The sequence below is a fragment of the Castor canadensis genome, chromosome 4, assembly GCF_047511655.1.
Source record: "Castor canadensis chromosome 4, mCasCan1.hap1v2, whole genome shotgun sequence".
NCBI classification, from domain to species: domain Eukaryota; kingdom Metazoa; phylum Chordata; class Mammalia; order Rodentia; family Castoridae; genus Castor; species Castor canadensis.
The window spans coordinates 131,823,269-131,841,826 of NC_133389.1; the positions used below are offsets into that span (position 1 = coordinate 131,823,269).

General features: G+C 36.4%; 1 protein-coding gene across 15 annotated transcripts in view; it reads right to left on the minus strand.

The window, feature by feature from the left end:
- Nucleotides 1-18,558, minus strand: part of Znf385b (zinc finger protein 385B) — a 383,429-nt gene that overhangs the window by 89,936 nt on the left and 274,935 nt on the right. For 8 of the 15 annotated variants that reach the window (XM_074071197.1, XM_074071201.1, XM_074071199.1 and 5 more), the window contains one exon: nucleotides 11,179-11,324. The exons of 1 other annotated variant lie outside the window; for it this stretch is intronic. In XM_074071197.1, coding sequence (XP_073927298.1) covers nucleotides 11,179-11,324 — 146 coding nt within the window. The remainder of the gene's footprint in view (nucleotides 1-11,178; nucleotides 11,325-18,558) is intronic. 6 more of the 15 variants (XM_074071212.1, XM_074071198.1, XM_074071204.1 and 3 more) reach the window with 1 other exon arrangement.

The following is an 18,558-nucleotide window of genomic DNA, read 5'->3' on the forward strand; positions in this document are numbered from 1 at the left end:
AATCAATCATGCTCTGAGCAGAGAATATTTCAGTGATGTGAAAGCTGAAATGGAGACTATAATCTTTTGTGATTACCCTTGAGGCCGAAGTGAACGCAAAAAGAAAGTCTATGAATTGCTGATAATTTCCTGTGATGACCGACTCCCAGGAAATTCTGATATTACTCTTGCACTTTAACAAAAGGACTGTTCCCCAGGCGTGTAGCTTCAAAGAACTCCACATCTGGGGGTCACAATGCTTCTTCAAAAGCTAGTCATCCATTACAGGGGCCAGGCCTGTGAGGCAGCAGCTCTCTCTGAAGACAATGGAGGGTCTGATTGCACAGAAACTGATGAGCTGTGTGGTACATCCTGTCTTTCTAAAAAGTTCTTTTCTGAAGGAACTGATTTAAAATGTATCAGTTTTGACAACCAGACTGATACAGTCCTCTCCTGTTCCTAACAGCTATGCAGCTACAAATAGCTGGAATAATTTTTAAATTTTTATTCAGGCTGATTTTCTTCTGAGAAAGAAGTTTTCATATCAATGTACATCCCCTAAAAGCCTACACATACTTTAGACAGAACATAAAACTATTCATCTTTTTTGAGTAAACAGGAAACTTCGATGCCATTGCTCAGAATACAGGTTATAAGTGGATCTTTCTCAGAAATTGTCAATTTAAATTCAGGAAAAAAGGTGTGCCTGGGGGAACAGAATTATGGTAGATGTGTAAATCAAAGTTTGAGGATATTGTGGAATAAATTTCCATTATCAATGTGATGGATAATTTGATATGTTGACTATTGTGACTAAGTTAAAGACATCTCTTAAAATGCTCACTTTAACCTAATTGCAGGTTGATTAAAGAATAATGTGTAGCAAAGTTTCTATGGTAGAAGTCAATAGTGTTGTATAACAGAAAACATCATTGAGTCTTAACTCAATGACAACGTCTCATAGGTACATAGTCTCAGGTTCAAAATACCTTTCCATGTGGCTTTTAAAGAAAAATAGAATCCAACTAAAGGGTACACTCAATATACTGTCTTGCCGACATGAGTACTTCCTGAAGTCAGGTGATTCTGATCTGTTCTATGATAAGCTCACTCAGCTAGAATAAACTGGATACCTGCTAAGTACCAGGCATAACTATTTTAAATGGAACTGTTAATTTCTTAAACTCAAGGTCTTGGCCATATGTATATCCTTGGCCATCTACCTTAATTAGGTTTGTTCTACTGCACAAAGCCAGTCCCAGTGATAACTGTAATTTAAGGTAATTAGTTAGGAAGAGGAGATTTAATATTATTAAACTAATATTATTAGTTTAATATTAGTTTAAATAATACTAATTAATTATTAGTATTATTAAAAACTAATATTATTTATTAAGCATAGGGTGCTGCTATTTTGAGTTCTTTCATAAATATTTGATATTCATGGGTATTTTATATTATTAAAATATTGTGGCAATAAATTATATAATTATATAATTATTATGTTTTCTAAATACTGAGTCATATATCCAATTGTCCATGAATATGATCGAATAGAATTTCATGATATAATGTTTTAGACTAGGAAGAGATCACTCCCAGTTTTAAAATAGGGAAAAAGTGACTTTCTCAAGAGCAAAGAAAACAAGTCCATACCTGGGTCTTCTGACTCCTAGTCCAGCACTCTTTCTGGGTACTAAGCAGGGGATCACTCTCCCTTCTTCCCCTTCCATATGGTTCTGGCTTTCCTGGCCATCAGGATGAAGATCCAAGCCCAGGTAGCCCAGAGGCTTCCTATGATATCAGCCACATGGAGTTATTTCTCAGAGATCAGAGAGAACTCTCAAAATGGCTTTTGGGAGGAGAAGGGATGTGACTGATTAAATAAATGCCACCACCTCCTAATTTAGAAGGCCAGTACTTCAAATAGCAGCTATTAGTAATCATTTTAGTTTCTACTAGCTATAGTTCATTTTGGGAAAAGGAGATTTTGTGGGTTTGGTTATATCATTATGACAAGGAGCCATCTTACATATGATAGAAGCCTGGTGCCTACATAAGAAAAACAAAGAAGTTAGGCCTAGACACATGTTTTTAATTGTTGGAGAAATTCTGTGGACCTCTAATTATTGTAAATCATAAGCCTATGAAAGAGATAAGATATATTTTTTACTATGCTACTGAGACCTTTTACCTGGCTCTGGAAAATGCGTTCACAGTAAGAAAAAACAAGTGTGAGAATTGACAAGACAAATGTACCTTCTAGACAGAGTGTGCTGCAAAAGAGGATTTCCATACTGACTTTAGGATCCATGGGATGTTAGAAAAAAATATGTCCCACAGGAATAACCTGTGACAAGTACACACAGTTAAATTCAGGTTATGTTATGGGGAAACCAGCCCTTGATGTCTGATATTTAGATTCTTTTTTTTCCCTTTTGGGTACTAGAATTGTCTACTGGAAGAAAGGAGAAGACTGGATGACATTTTTAATCTTCTGATCTGCACAAAGGTTCAACAATGACATGGGTAGTCTATTATATTTGTAGGTACATTGAAAGAATTAAATGTAGAATCTCTTCAAAACATGCTAATACCCTCCGATTCTAGAATTCCATGGAAACAAGGTATCATTCATGTAATTTATGCTTTTTTTCATTTTATTTCAAGTATCAGAAAATAGAAAAGAAGCTATGAAAACTCAACGTGAGAGCTCAATTTGTGAAAAAGTGTTTTTCAAGATTCCTACTGAGCTTTGCAAACATGTTGAAACTTCACAGATTGCTAAACAGCACTCCAATTCATCTTCAGTACCCTCAGCAAAATTCTAAAAGCAAAGGGACTAGAATATTCCACAGTGTGTCCCTCATCCATAGGGAGACCTAAAATTTAATTCTAAGTGTAAGAATCTAGAGGGAGGGAAAAGGGAAAATAGATAAAGGCTCTGCAGGTACCATTACAATCAATTAATGTTTATAGAACAACAAACTTGGAAATACCTACTCTGGCCTGGAGAGAATGTTTTGTACAATAATATTTTTCTACTTGTTTTTTGTATTTATTAATCTTTCCTGCTTTACTAGAGGTACATAAAGGCTTAGTCACTGAGGCAAATTAACAACACTCAAGGTTTCTTCTTCTTCTTTTTTAATCAACTGGAGATTTAAGAATATTAGTTAAGAATAAATGAAATTTTTGAGAGGACCTGACATAGACTCTTTTTCCAAGTTGACTCTGCTCTTGAAAAATGCTGACCTAGGGCAGTGCCAAGACCAAAGACCTGTGTTGCCAGAAAATCTAATGAATCCTCCAAGTACACATAATCCTTGAAACTCTAGCAGTGAAGATGAGGCCCCAGAGCCATGCAAGGTTGAGGCCAGGATAATGAAAGGGACACACAAGAAGGACATAGCTTGGTGGGACTATAGCAGTCACTTCCCAGGCTGCTGAAGCCTTGTGATCCCTTACCTCATAAGGGACCATCAAAGTCTTCACGTGATGTTTCTTGGCAGCTTTTATCAACTAAATTAACTGTTCACTCTGACCAGAACCTTCTGCGATATTATGGTGAATTACAAAGAGTCCAGAGTAATTCCCATTACTAGAACATGTAGACATTAGTAAATTGTGAATGAATGATTTTTCCTGGAGCCTTAAACAAATAATTGAGTAGGCAGAGAGAACAAATTTGACAACCTGTTGTACAAACATACCTTTATACATACATACCTGCCATTCAAATAATGTTTACACATTCTAAAGGAGGCTCAAGAGTACATGGAGAAAAGGAAGATTAGAACACAGCCTGTAGTGAAATAAATATTAAGGCTTTTGAGTAAAGTAAGGAACAAGGGTCAAATTTAAAAAGGATCTGTTTGTGATTTCAAGGAGAGAGAATGTAGATGGTCACTATGTAGGTTTTTTCCTCCAACAATGTTTACATAATTTTTCTCTGTCAAATTTAATAGGGATGCAAAGTTTTCTAGGCATAGAAATACATGTATAAGTATTTGTACACAATCTTTGTTAGCTTTTGTAAATATTTCAAAGATTTTTCTATGACAATTTTTTCCAGTGATCTGGGAAGTGTTGCTGTTCACCTGTCTAAGTCCAACAGTAGTAGGTCAGCAATCTCTTTTCTTTTCAAGTGAGTTTGTGTAACCATAGAAGTGCTCATCTCAACATATTTTAAGAATATATATTTCTTTAGAACATATAAAAGATGATCCTTCAATATATTTTAAAGCACATCATGAAAAATAAAATTTCAACCATATTTTCTTTTTTATTTGACAGGCTTAAATGTGTCAGTTCAAGTGCAGTCATCTAGACGTACTAGTATCTAAGATATATGGAACAGATAACTTTTTAAGGACAGCCAGAACTATTAGAGTAAAAAGGAAGATTCGAAGGGCAAAAATCACATTTGAGTTGCATTAGCAGAGGTAAAGTATCTTAGTTTCAAAGAACAAAAGTGAAAAGCGTGTTTGAATGTTTAAATAAGGACTTCATTTAATAGAAAAAGGTATGAAAGACAGGTAAAATGTTATCTATCCTAGCTTATTTCAGATTTCCTTACATCTCTTAAGTAACATGACATAAACTAATAGCAAAGTAAATGTAATTTTAATTTCTAATTTCTTTCAGATCACCCTGATAAACACATTATTTTTAGAAAGAAAGAAAGACAAGTATTAAATGTTTGTTGATATTGCCAAGCTATGAATGACCCAGGATCTCAGAGGATCTAGAATGATAAAGTAAATGGTAAATTATCTCACAGCTTGTCATGGATGAGTCAAAGAACCATACAGTGGTTTGGGACTTTATACTTATAAATAATATTATACTGTTCCTCTTATTTGTTCATGTGTCAGGAAAAAAAATCATTTCACAGGAAGTAGTAAAAGCCAGATTATTTTTCACAAAAATAAAGGAACTGATCTTCTTGCAATAAAGAATCAGTGACCTCCATTATGCTTGTATTTTTCTGAAGTAGTCGCAAAACATGGCAGGACTCAAAGAGAATTTCAAATAGGCTCATATAACACCTGCCAGTCAGTTGAGAAATGGACAGGTGACTATGGTCCCAAGGTAGCTCTTGATTATAGCTATTGCTATGGAGAATTATGCAAATACATCTGTGTGTATATATAAATGGTGGCTGTTCAAAAGTAACTTTTCCTATTTATTTTCACATACATCATATAAGTTAGTATATGTCTAGTCTGCTCGAGCTGCTACAAAAAAATACCATAGACTGACTGGGCAGCAAAAACAACAAAAATATATTTTCTCACAGTCTTGGAGGCTGGAAGTCAGTGACTAGGGGGCCAGCACGGTCAGATTCTAGTGAGGTCCTCTTCCTGGCTTGCAAAAGGGCACCTTCTCACTGTCTTCACATGGCAAATAGAGAGGGAGATCCAGGTAGCAGTGGCTCACACCTATTATCCTAACTACTTGGGAGGCAGAGATTAGGAGGACTGTGGTTTGAAGTCAGCCTGGGCATATAGTTCATAAGATTCTATCTCAAAAACACCCAACACAAAACAGGACCGGTAGAATGACTACCTAGCAAGTGTGAGGCCCTCAGTTCAAATCCCAGTACCACCAAGGAGAGAGAGAGAGAGAAATCTCTTGTGTCTCTTCCTATAAGGTACTAACGCTATTGTAACAACCCCACTCTCATGACATCATCTAGCTGTCATTACCTTTCAAACACCATCATGTAGGAGGCTCAGGCTTAAAACACAAATTTGGGGAGACACATTCAGATCATAACAGTATGTTTATAAGTGTGTTTTTTAAATGGCCTTTTTTTGGATGTCAGTATTGGGGCTTGAGCTTGGTGTTTTGTGCTTGCTAGGCAGGTGCTCTACCACTTGAGCCATACCTCCAGCCCTTTTTGTTTTTTAATTGTTTTTCAGATAGGAGCTCATGTTTTTGCTTGGTCAGCCCCAGATGGCAACTAAGCTACCTATGCCTCCTGAGTAGAATGGGAGACATGAGCCACTGTACCCAGGTTATTTGTTGAGATAGGGTCTCACTGACTTTTTGCCTGATCTGGCCTCAAACTGTGATCCTTCTGAGTAGCTGGGATTATAGATGTGTGCCACCACAGCCAGCTTCATTTTTTATTAGTGTATATTAATTGTCCATAATGAGGGGTTTGATTATGACATTTCCATACATGCATATTAATATATTTTGATCACTACCTATCTTGGTTACTATGTGATATATTTTTCTATTCTGAAGAAGTCTGTTTTTAAAGGGAACTAAACACCAAGAATGGTTGTTTGTGAATAAAGAGGAAAATTGAGTTCACAGTAAAGGAAATAAGAGATTCTGATTCTAATGGGAGAAACAAATTGTGCATATTTTGGCAGCTCCCAAAATATAATGTACAATAAATAAGAGATGACCATGAAGCATTTGTCAAATTTAAAGTAAAGTGAGTAACAAAATAAGGAAAACAGCTCTACTTGGTAACAAAAAATAATTTCATTCTGGTATTTCTTGAACATTCTTTCAGTAACTATCACTTTGCTGATGTTTCTTGATCTTGTCTTTTTAAAGTTTATTTATACAATTTCTTACAAGTTTCTTGAGCACATAGGTATTTTCTTTTATTTATTTTGCTTATCCTCTTCTCCAAATCCAGTACTCTTTAGTGTATATATTACATTTTCAATAAAATCTAGCAAGTAACAACTCTGTTTTTGAACTAAATGTTTTTTCTTTTAAATTAAAAACAATTTTTTATGCTGGGCACCAGTGGCTCACACTTGTAACCCTAGCTACTCAGGAGGCAGACATCAGGAGGATCATAATTCAAAGCCAGCCTGTGTTGAAAAAAACTACCACAAAAACGGGCTGGTGGAGTGGCTCAAGGTGTAGGCCCTGAGTTCAAATCCAGTACTGCAAAAAAATTTTTATGAGACTTGAACTCAGGGCCTTGTACTTGGTAGGTAGATACTCTACACGCCTCCAAGCCTTAAGTAAATGCTCTTAAGACCAGAGTCTAGCACAAAGGCTGTAGTAGTTACTTGTCCAACTATCCACATCGTCCATGCAGGGAAAGCTGAGTACCACAGCTGGATAAAACTTTGTAATTAATTATTGACCTCAGATTTAAAAAATAACCACTCTCAGAAAAATAAAAGTGAAAGTAAACACCTGGGCTTATCACCTAGTACGTACAAGGGGCTCAGCGATGTTATAACATGAAGTGCTCCCTTTGCTGGATGGGGGGGAGTATGAACACTGGAAATCAAAGAATTACAACCCTTTCCCCTGTACTTTTCTCCCTTCCTTCCTTCCTTCAAAACTCTTTTATTGTGCGCCTGTGGCAGAACCCAAACATGCTACTATAAACAAGAAAACAGCCCTTGTCCTCAAAGACTTGCCATTGTAGTGAAGAAGATAGAAAATCAGATAATGAGACTGTGGTGTAACAACTTCTGTAATTTGGGGGACTCTGGTGGTAAATTTGGAAAGACAGAGAATGAGCTATAATTCAGACAGAAGACCTAAGTTGAGCCCTGAATGATCAATACCTGAAGGTAAGGTGGCAGTAGTGGAAGTAAGTGAACAGCAGTGGGGAGCCAGGTAGAAAATCCTATTAGATCCTAAACATGAAAGTCAAATCTTAAAAAAAAAAAATTCTGTTTGGCTTTGCACAGTCATCCATCTATCAGTGATTCAAAACAGCCTCTCTGTCAAGCTTAACTGATGAAGCCCTGAGCTAACATCCTCAGCCCCCACCAGCATCTTGACCCAGCGTCCATCATAACCACCAATCATGAGAACATCAGCTTCCTTGTCATGACTCTTCATGACTCTGTTTGGGCAGTGTCTCAAATTAATTGTTTATTCTTCATATAAAAGCGCTGAGACACTTTGTCAGTTGTGGAGCATAGAACAAGACAACCACTAAAAGAATGCTGTGAAGCGTATTTCTTCCTTGTGTAAACTTAGCACAGAATAACACACCTATTTTATTTTGGAAAAGAACAGAATTCTATTTCAGTTGTTTTGTTTCTCATGTAATGCTATAAAAAAAAGGAGGAAAACAGTACTCTATACATTTTTAAAATAATTTTTTAAAAAGTAGCAAAGGTTAAGAGTTTTAAACCTTTAGCTATGGTCTCAGAACAGTGTTGTCATTTTTCAGATAAAAATTAGATTAAATTTGACCTCATTTCTTGTATTTAATAACATCAGTCTTGGTTAAATATAAAGTGATATACTAGAATTCACTTTGATTTTCAAAGAACAAGTAAACTATTAGCACAATATACTTTTAAATTTTTCCAACAAGAAATTATAGCTATTTTTCAAATGTTTTGTGCTTCAGAGATATTGTTTGTAGAGGTCTATTTTTCATATTCAAAGAAATCCTTTCCTTTTTCTACTTAATGATTCTGCAGAAAATTGTCTATCATGCTTGCAGAAAAGAGAAGAAAAGATTTCTGATTGAGCTTTGTTCACAGTGAATGAGGTAGGAGGTGAAATGGGCCAAAAGACCAAGGTTGTGAAGAATCAGAACATGAGTTTCAAAGTTAGCAAATTACAATTCAAGGCTCAGCTCTTCTCTACCAATTCTCTTACTTCCTCTAGACAATAGGAGTAATAACCATGGCCTCCTAAAATGTTTTGAAGTCTGAATCCTGTATCCTCTGATGGCTAGAATTCATCACAAATATACGAAAATCAATTATAATTATTAGTAGTGAGATAACAATATTTTCCTAGGAAAATCAGGACAACTTTCCTAAAATTTTCCTGGGAAATCTACTGGATGAGTTGAGTATAAAAATGGAAAAGTCTATAGGAAAAAAGGAGTTAATTTAAATTGCATTTCAAAGTGAAAAATCACAGTAACATAATAAAGAAATTTATTTTTATTTCTTCTATTTTTTTTTTTTTTTAAGACAGGGTCTGGCCTCAAATTCAAGATCCTCTTGCCTCAGCCTCCCATGTACTGGAATAACAGACATGCCACTAAATTTCTTTTTTTATGATATAGAGCCCCACTTGAATTGGCCTAATTTTTAATACTCTATAAGAAGGGCTCTCTACCTATTAAATGACCTAGAGAGTAGAATTATTTCATGTAGTATTTTGTAGTATTTTTTACCTTAATAACCAAGTAGTATGATTATTTGAAAATTAAAAATTTAAGTCCTTCTAAGAAGAAAAAAAAGTGAACTTCTATTTTAGAATCATTCTTTGGGTTTCATTCTTTACAATTCATCGTAAGTTTAATTGTTATGCACAATAAACAAACAAACAAGGGATGTCACTGCACCTGCAACCCCTCTGCAACATTAACAAACCAGTACGAAACTTCATTTTCAATCTTAAAGAAAGTATTCTCTCCATTTTTTTTTTACAGTCCTTAAAAACAGAGAGGCATATATAAGACAACTTGATCATTGAAAACAGCACCTGACAGGATAGAGTTGTATGGACACAGCACTATTATTGCAGGTATGTGCATAATATACTTGTAGAAGGAGCTGGAAGAATGGATTCCAGGTGCCGACAGCACTTTCTTCTCCTGAAGGGAGAAGGGCAGAGAATGGCGAACTTTTCATTTTGCCTTGAATGTTAAGGTTTTATTTGGATCTCTGAAAGAAGTATTCCTGTAACACGTGCATAAAAAGAACAAACACAGAGAAGTAAAGCATAGGATGTACCATTTCTGCCTCCTCACACTCTCTACACACTACCGGACAGCACCTGGAGTTGTGAGGTGTCTACAAATGCTGTCTTTCAAACACACGGCAATCAAAATACAAATCCCTTGTAGTACTCTAAGAAGTATTGCTGAATTCAGTTATATTTGGATGTATCACAGGTGTTTTGATAGAGGACACATGGGCATGCTGGAGTTCAAGCTCTCTGAAATGGTCCCATGTAGTGCTTGGGAGAACTACTTGTCACAAGGGTCACTTGATGGATTAGTGTGGTCAAAACAGTCATGACTTCCTGAGCTGCTTTACTGGACTACAAACCTCTGTCACAAATATGCTTTAAAAACAAACAAACAAATAAACAAAGAAAACCTGTTTGACTCGTTGCCAAAAAACCCAAAGAAGACAAAAACATTCAACTGTTTACTCACTAAGTCAAAATCAGTGCTCTTTAAAAAGTTGGCTGATCCCCAACTCCTAATTACTTTACAACACTAAACCCAACAGAAGGACTGTCAGCAGATTTTATTTACAACCCTTGAGGAAAAATCCTCTTGCTGTTTTCACTTCATGCAGAAGATAAGTTTGCAAAGGGAAACGTTTGGCAGTACTTCAGATGTGCTGTCTGGTGATGCTGATAATGCAATTCTTTCTTGTGATTATGGCAGCATTTACAATGCTGTCTCATTCACATAGACCATCATGCCCCAACTGACAGCATTTATCAATGGAATAGACTTAATTTGTGCAATACCCTGAACTGTTTAAACTTTCTCTTACTATAAATTTAGACTTTGCGTAAAGACTGATTTTATGTGGAATTCTATTGTTGAAAGGTGTGTGTCTTGACACACTTACAAATTGTCTTTCATTCAAATAAAAGAAAGTCAACCTATATGAATGAAGAACATTGATAAATGATGGGTAATTCATGAATTTTTATCATAAAAGTTTAAAAGGAAATGTTAAGTATCATGCAGATAATTAATATGTAGATTTAAAGTGAGTATTTTTATTTTCCTCATAAACCACAAAGAGCCCCCAAATAAAACTTCTGTTTGTGTAAAAGTCACACTTTATCTAAAACATCTCCTAAATAAAAAGGCACCCAGGGAGATAAAGCCCACAGTCATTTTTTTTCTTTTTAGTAGTAGGGAAAAAAATCAATGTGGCTTGGTAACTGTAAATTGTGTTCCTGAGCATGTATGAACAGCATCCAGAAATACTATAAGTTCTAAAGCCACTGAAAAGTCTATCAAAATTGTACAATGCAACAGGTGAGAAGTCATCTGTGAGGATGTTGTAAAATAAACATTCTGGCTATTGTCTGGACCAACTCCCATCGGGGAAGCACCATATTCCCTAGCACAGCTGAGCAGTATAACCAATATATGGTCTAAAAGTACATTTTGGAAACAGACTACATTTATTGTTCATTTGCAAATGTAGTGAAAAAAAGAGATTAAGGAGGTACAAATTTAAAAATGCATTTACTCACTGTGTTAAAATTTGGAAAGAGCCCAACAGCAGAACTACTGTCCACGGGAAAAGACATAAATGGTTTGATATCCAGTGAAGGCTGCATCATCAGGGTAGGTGTGCGTACAAGAGCAGGAAGGGTAGTAGTATGGCATGTACCGCCTGCTAAGAACAAAACAGGAATTCAGTCTCTCGCTCACATCTACCTCCCTCCCGAACCTACAGTGCAAAAGACCACTGAGCAGCAACCTGCAAGCAAGAGAGTTATATGATGTAAGCAAGTGGTACAGGAGTAGTAAACACTGTCAAAAAGAATATTCTTCCTCATTGACTAACACAGTGATGCAGAACCCTTCCCTATGCGAGAGTCAAAGGGCTGCTCAGCCTCAGCCAAGACACACAGTGCACGGATTCCACTGGAAGGTGGAGGAGAATGAGAACATCCTGGTGTCCAACCCGTTACCTGAAACCAGCCAAAAAATGCAGGAGAGGAGAGGAGGGGCCTCCTGAAGCCAGATGCTCTTTACTATTCAGAGTAAATGGCTAGTCGGCATGTTTTATGCAAATCGGAGGTAATTACAGGGTTTTCACAAGACAAGAAAACTTGAACTTTTAGAGTTACTGTCTGCTCTCAAGAAAGTTATGACTCAGTTTGTTTCCTTCAAAAATGAACTGAAAGTTGCCTTTACCTTGAGGGAAATAGGCAGTCTAGACATTGGACAGTTCCAGAATCTAAAAGGATCTGTTATGGTCTGCCTGCAGACAAGGTGTGAGAGGACAGGCAATAGTTGGGACAGAAACTCATTTCTATTGAATTTGTATTCTCTTAGCAGCTACCCTTTGAACAGCACTTCTTTAGATATCTGGTTTAACATGTGAGTTGATACTATAAAATGCTCCCTTCCGGTAATAAACACTGTTCTTTAGCTGGTAATTTTCATGTAGTATAGCTCGGCCTGCTGGTATAGGTGGCTCTCTGAGAGACAGACTCTAGCATATCTTTTTTTTTTTTTTTAATGTAACAGCTTTATTGAGATAGAATTCACAAACCAGATAATTCACTCGTGTAAAGTGTACAATTCAATATCAGCATATTCACAGAGCTGTACAACCATCACCACAATTGATTTTAGAAAATTTCCATGGTCTATGAAAGAAATCTTGTACCTATTAGCAGTCACTCCTCATTCCCTCCCAATATCTCTAGCTCCTGCAAACTACTACTCTATTTTCTGTCTCTATAGATTTATCTATCCTGAGCATTTCATTTAAACGAACTTATACCACTTGGGGTCTTTAAAGACTGGCTTCTTTCATTTGACATGTTTTCAAGGTTTATTTGTGCTATGGCATGCATCAAAATTTCATGTCTTTTCAAGACTGAGTAAAATTCTATTGCATGAATGTCTCACATCAGTTCATGAGCATTTGGATTGTCTCCGTTTTTTGGATTATTATGAATAATACTGCCCCTCACATTCATTTACAACTTTTTGTGTGAACATATGTTTTCAGTTCTCTCAGCTTTAGACCTAGGAGAGGAATTTTGGCAATTGTTGGGCTGTAGGGTAACTATATGGACCAATCTTCTGAAGAACTGGCACACTGCTTTCCAAAGGGGCTGAGCCACCTCTTACATTACCACTAGCTGTGTACAAGGGTTCCAGTTTCTCCTGACCTGACTTTAAGGGAACTCACAATAATATGCCTCAAATCTCCTACTAACTTCAAGGAGAAATGAGCAGTATAAGAAAATGCTCCAACTATTAAAATGTTCACCAACCTCTTACACAGAGTCCCAGAATCATTAACATTCCTATTTCAGTGATACTTGTTTTGGTAATGGATTTCCTTAATAAATCCTGCACTGTATTTCAAATTATTCCAGGACATTATTGGCAGTAGTGTTTAATGGACTGTCATATCTCATTTACATTGATCCTAAAAACAGTAAGAAGAAAAAAAAAAAAAAACAAAAGAAAGGGGTGCCTAAAGCACTTATCTGTAATAGCAGATCTTCAAGTCAGCTCCATCTATTAGGAAACTTACTTAGCAGAAAGAGAAAAGGCCAAAAATATAGGTGGAGAAATAATTTTTTTTTCTGATGCCCAAGTGAATACTCTGACTTAGCCTGGTTTGCACATAACCTCACTGCACTTAATGACACATTGCTCTTCTAATAAGGTAATATTGCATACACTGGTAACTTTTGTGTTTTTCCAAGAGGGTGTATTCGTCAATACATCAAATGTTGAAAAAGCACATATTAAAATAGATATTTTAAAAACTTTGCCTTAAAATCTTAGCCAAATTGAAAACTAGAGCTATGCCTTACATTAGACCAACAGTCTTTTATAATTTATTATTGCTAAAATTATCAAAAGTCTAAAGTACAGAGTAAGTATACAGAATCTACTTTAACTGCCTAATGAACAAGTTTGTAATCGTTTAACCATTGTAGGTCTTCCAAAGGGAAGCAAAGTTGCAGCTCTGATAACACTCTGTAATACACGGCCCCTGAGGACCTGGTGAGAGTCACTTTGTACTAACAAACTCAAATCAAGTAGAATGCAACAGGGAACTTGACAAACAGATTGCTCCATCAACAAAGGTCAGAATGCACAACAATCCTCCTTACCCAATCAAATCTCTATGCTAATAAAGACTGAGGCTTGAGAACTACTTAGCTGCCACCATTCATTAGCATAAAAATTTAGCAGCTGTTTACCATTTCATTAGCATTTTAATGACAGACAATTTGCCATGTTAAACACGGATTGTTTTAAAGTACTGGTGGATCTTCTGAATAAATATAAACTATGCTTTTATCCGTTCCTTCACCTCAGCCTTGCTGTTTTCACTTTTAAAACTTACTTTTAAAATACTGCTTCACCAAGACTGAATGCTTCAAAGGAAGTTTTTGCAAATGGAAATAAATGGGGACAAAGCGCATTTCTTTGCACCAGTCAATTCACGCTTTGATCCCTCAGTCACCATCTTATGCCAGATTTTGCTGCTGCTGCTGTTGCTGCTGGGAAGCCTTTCTCCTCACCTTTGGGTGCCTGAAAATTAGTGGGAATTACAAGAAGAAATCTGGTCCAAATGCATTGCACCCTGAAAGAAAATGCTTCATTTCTCTAAAAATCAAAGATTTGCTGAGGAAAAGAAAAGGTTGAAAATTCAATAAGTGAGCATTTCAATGCAAAATTACAGCCTTTATATTGCTGTTCTCATGGGATGGTACTAACCTTTGACTTTCACAGAACCATTTGGTAACACTATTTCAGACACTTCCTATATATTGCTCTGTTTCAAATCATAGGAAAGGTGTGGAATCTGTCACGATGAATGAAGTCATAATAGAGCTAACCCTTATTTGATAAGGCTTTTTATATCATTTAGTGTACATATATTTATCAAACTCCCTGCACTAAAATTAAATATGCACCCCGACCCACACAGACATAAGCATGTATAAGCACATTTAACTCAAAGATTGGTCACCATTCTCATCATGGAAATTCCACTTACTCACAAACTCTTCTACAATGCAATTAACCTTCTCCCATAAATTTCATTTTGAGGAAACATGAAGGGGCAAGAGGGCATTTCCTCTCTGGCCTCTGATGGGTCCCTGAAATAACTGACCATAGTCAGGTTAACAGGAGGAAAAGCATACACACTTATTTAACATGCATAGGCTTGGAAGCCATATAAAATGTGAAACTCAAAGAAAGGTCAAATGTTTGAAGCTTAAATACCCTCTTCGTAGGGGGCAGGAAAATGGGGGGTTGCTTAGGAAAATTTAGAAGGGTAGTAAGTGATTTTAGAAGAAGTGGATGACCTCAACAGATAATGGACATTGACTGGAATAACATTCCTCTCAACTCTGGAGGAGGCAGCAAGTTACTAAACTGTGAGGGGCAGAACTTCACTGCCAACAAAGGTTCTCTCATTGTGCAGATAATGTCTCCCAGGTAATCTCTTGGAGGTGCCCTCAGAAGAATAGGCAAAAACTCAGTCTGGGTGGGATTAGGGTCTCTTCTCTTTTTGATGGTTAATCTTTCCTAGTTATTTGATGAGATTTCTAGAGAGGGATTATAAAACAATCATTTTAGAAGAAGTTTCCTTAGTCATACAGGGGAATTTCAGAGGCAGTTTTTGTGTTCAAGGTGCGCAAGGAGAAACAAGGTCAGAGACTTTAATTCCAAGTCAGGTTCTATGACATTTGTTTCCTTAATTCATAGTGGTCAGCATTTCAAAGCATCACACTTTGGGGTAGAGTATTCTGAGCCCAACAAATGTAAGTTATATTTATCTATCCTATGAAACCCATAATATGTGAAAGACATTCTGACTGTGATCAAAAAAAACAAAACAAAAAAACCCTATTGCTTCAGCCAATTGCATCTCTAGCATAATAGGTACTTTATCAAGTCAATGGATTATGTCATAATCCATCACAATAAAACCTTATCTGAGGGCCATTTGACACATGAAATTATTGCCTTAGTCTTTGACCTTTAGAAATAAGATTCTGAAGGCCTTTTTAAGGTTATAATTCCAAGGTTCCCTGGTGTTTCTTCTTTAGGTACCATAACAGAAACCAACAAAATACCTTACTCTTAAGAAGAAGAGCGCACCAGAGTCAGAAAACCTTCATGAAGAAGCATCTGCAGTATTTCTTCCTATGCCTTTATTATGTACTTAAAGGGGTGTCTCTTTAAGTAAGTACTGAATTAAAAAGCTTAACATAGCACAAAAATTTATTAGAGGGGGTCAATGTCAATTATAGAACTCCCAAAGATTTCTTTAAACACATTAAAATGAGTGGCATTTCAATTTTCTCTTTTTATTGCTTTCCCAGCATTGTCACCCCTTTCCAGGGCAGATCTTTGCTTTTATCCAGGACAAATACCAACCCAGCATCTCTTGTTCTTCTTTCTTCCATCAATCTGCTAAGTGAGGAAAATAATTTACTAAGGGACCACCAAGCATGCGCACCAGGGGATAGTTATGTGAATAAGGGAGGTGACTGATAAAGAGTTTTGCTTCTGAAACGATCACACAGTGATCATCCACAGAGGACATTTTTATAGCATCTAGTATGTACCAAGTATTCTCCTGAGCATAGTACACGTATGTAGACATGAATACACACACATAAGTATGTATACATCCATATATACTCATATATATTTCTATATTTACTCACACATATATTCATTTAATCCTCACAAAAAACCAATAAATAAGATATTACTATTATTTTTAATAGCCCAATTTTATAGAAGAGAAACTGAGGCACAGAGAGATAAAACCCAACCTCCCATACTTTGTTTCTGAAGGAGACAGTTTGAATTCTGAATTCTTAATTTTACTACTGTGGTATGGTCACCAAATTGGAGCTGAAACATTACAATTATATAGATACATGCTCTAGCTGTAAATAGGAGCATTTGCCATCAAACTGAGAGGTCTAAAATGCTGACCCTGCACACAGGAAGGGTATACAGTTGAGGATTAGTTAAAACTCTTATTTGACATTGACGTACTCTCTGATACTGAAATAACTAAAATATATGAGAGTTTTTAATGCTTTATGGGACCTAGTTCTAGGGCTAGAGGAATGACTTGCTTACTAAGTGTGAAGTCCTGAATTCAACCCCCCAGTACTAACAATAAAACATTCACAAGAACAATTCTATGTAACAACAAACAGTCTATGTAAACATAATGCTGGGGAACAAAACAAAATAAAGGAGTAGATGCCAAGTGATTCAATTAATATGAAATATAAAGTCAGGTAAACTAGTCTCTGTTAGGAGTGGCTATTCTTGAGGAAAGGGTAAGATGAGCGGGAGGGTACAGCGATCATCGCCCAAGGTGCTGGAAATGTTCTTTTCTTGATCTGGGGCAGGCTACACAGGTATGTAATGTTTGTATACATTCATTCAACTGTACAGTTAGGATACTCTTTTATATGCTATTACAGGAACAGTAAATTTTAAAAAAGAGGTCAGTGTTGTTAATTTTAATAAAATGTTTTGACAACTATAGGCAAAATTCCCAATAAAAGGAACATCTTCAAATATTGTCAAGTGATTAAAGTTTGTATAATGTTTTTGAATTCCTTTTTCTACTACCAGTCTGACCTTGCTCAAAATGATTTGTGAGCAAATAAAAGTTCCCTATAATGTTGATGCTTCCTTGCTGAATTTAGAGGAGGATAGAGGGGACTGACATAGAACCCAAGGATGCCATGAGAAAAATGTGTATCTGCAAATCTGAGTCTATAAAATCTTGACCATTGGCAGTTCTGTGCCTGAGTCTCCCTTGGGGCAGGTCAAGGTCCCTCCAGAGTCCCACAGCATCTCCCCTCCCCCTGGCAGAATGCTACATTAAAAGAGATCCTTTGAGCACCTCACCTTCTGAGTTCCATATTATTGTATAAGCGATAATGAAGTGCTGCATCAGAAACAGCCATGAAACCGCATCATTATAGACTGTGAGCCACAATGTCCTTTGGCTTAGTAGAAATATACCAGCATTTACACAAAAGGATGGATTCTCCACTAAGACGGCTTTTCAGACACTGTGGCAAGAGAATATACACAGCCAAGTGGTGATGTATTTGTACCTGGGTATCTTGCTCACATACTCAATTTCTTATAAATGCTGAAAAAATGGGTGAGATTGATTTATTATGTCGTACAAACTGTAGTTTGGTTAAACAAGTGACATACTTTAGTAATTCTAATCTTGTTAAAAAGCAACATTGAAAAATGTGAGGATTTCAGATTTAAGTAAATTTAGGTAGTTAAAACTGAAATTAAAATATTTTTGCTTTATTGTAGCTTCTCAGCTTGTAACCCAACAATATTAAACATGATTCTGCTAGGTAGGAAACTTCAAAAAAGGGAAAACAGGATCCTAACAAATGCTTTCTCAGGTTTTTCAAAATGTGTTTTAATATACCTGACTTGTCAAGAGGGAATGTCATGTGCTAGTTCCTAATATACTAAGTCTTTAGAGAAGCCAGAATTATCTCCAGACAGGGCTTTACTAAAATTGTCTGAGGTCAAGAATGGGTTGGGAACGTCACAGGCGCCTGACAAAATTTTCTGGCAAAAAGACTCAGGGTGACAGTCTTGAGCTACATCTGCCCAGTTACTCTTGTCAATGGCATATGGACTCCTCCATGAGATCAGAGGCCTTTCTGTGACAAACAGAGCAACTATTTGCTCTCCCTTTACAGCATGGTAGGGAATTAATGGCAGCGTGCAACTATAACTTATTTTAGAAACCTCTCTAAAAATACAGACTTTCCTAGGCGACAACTATGCCTCTCAAGTCACTGAATATTCCCAGAGAAATCGTGTTTCATAAAATTTTAGAG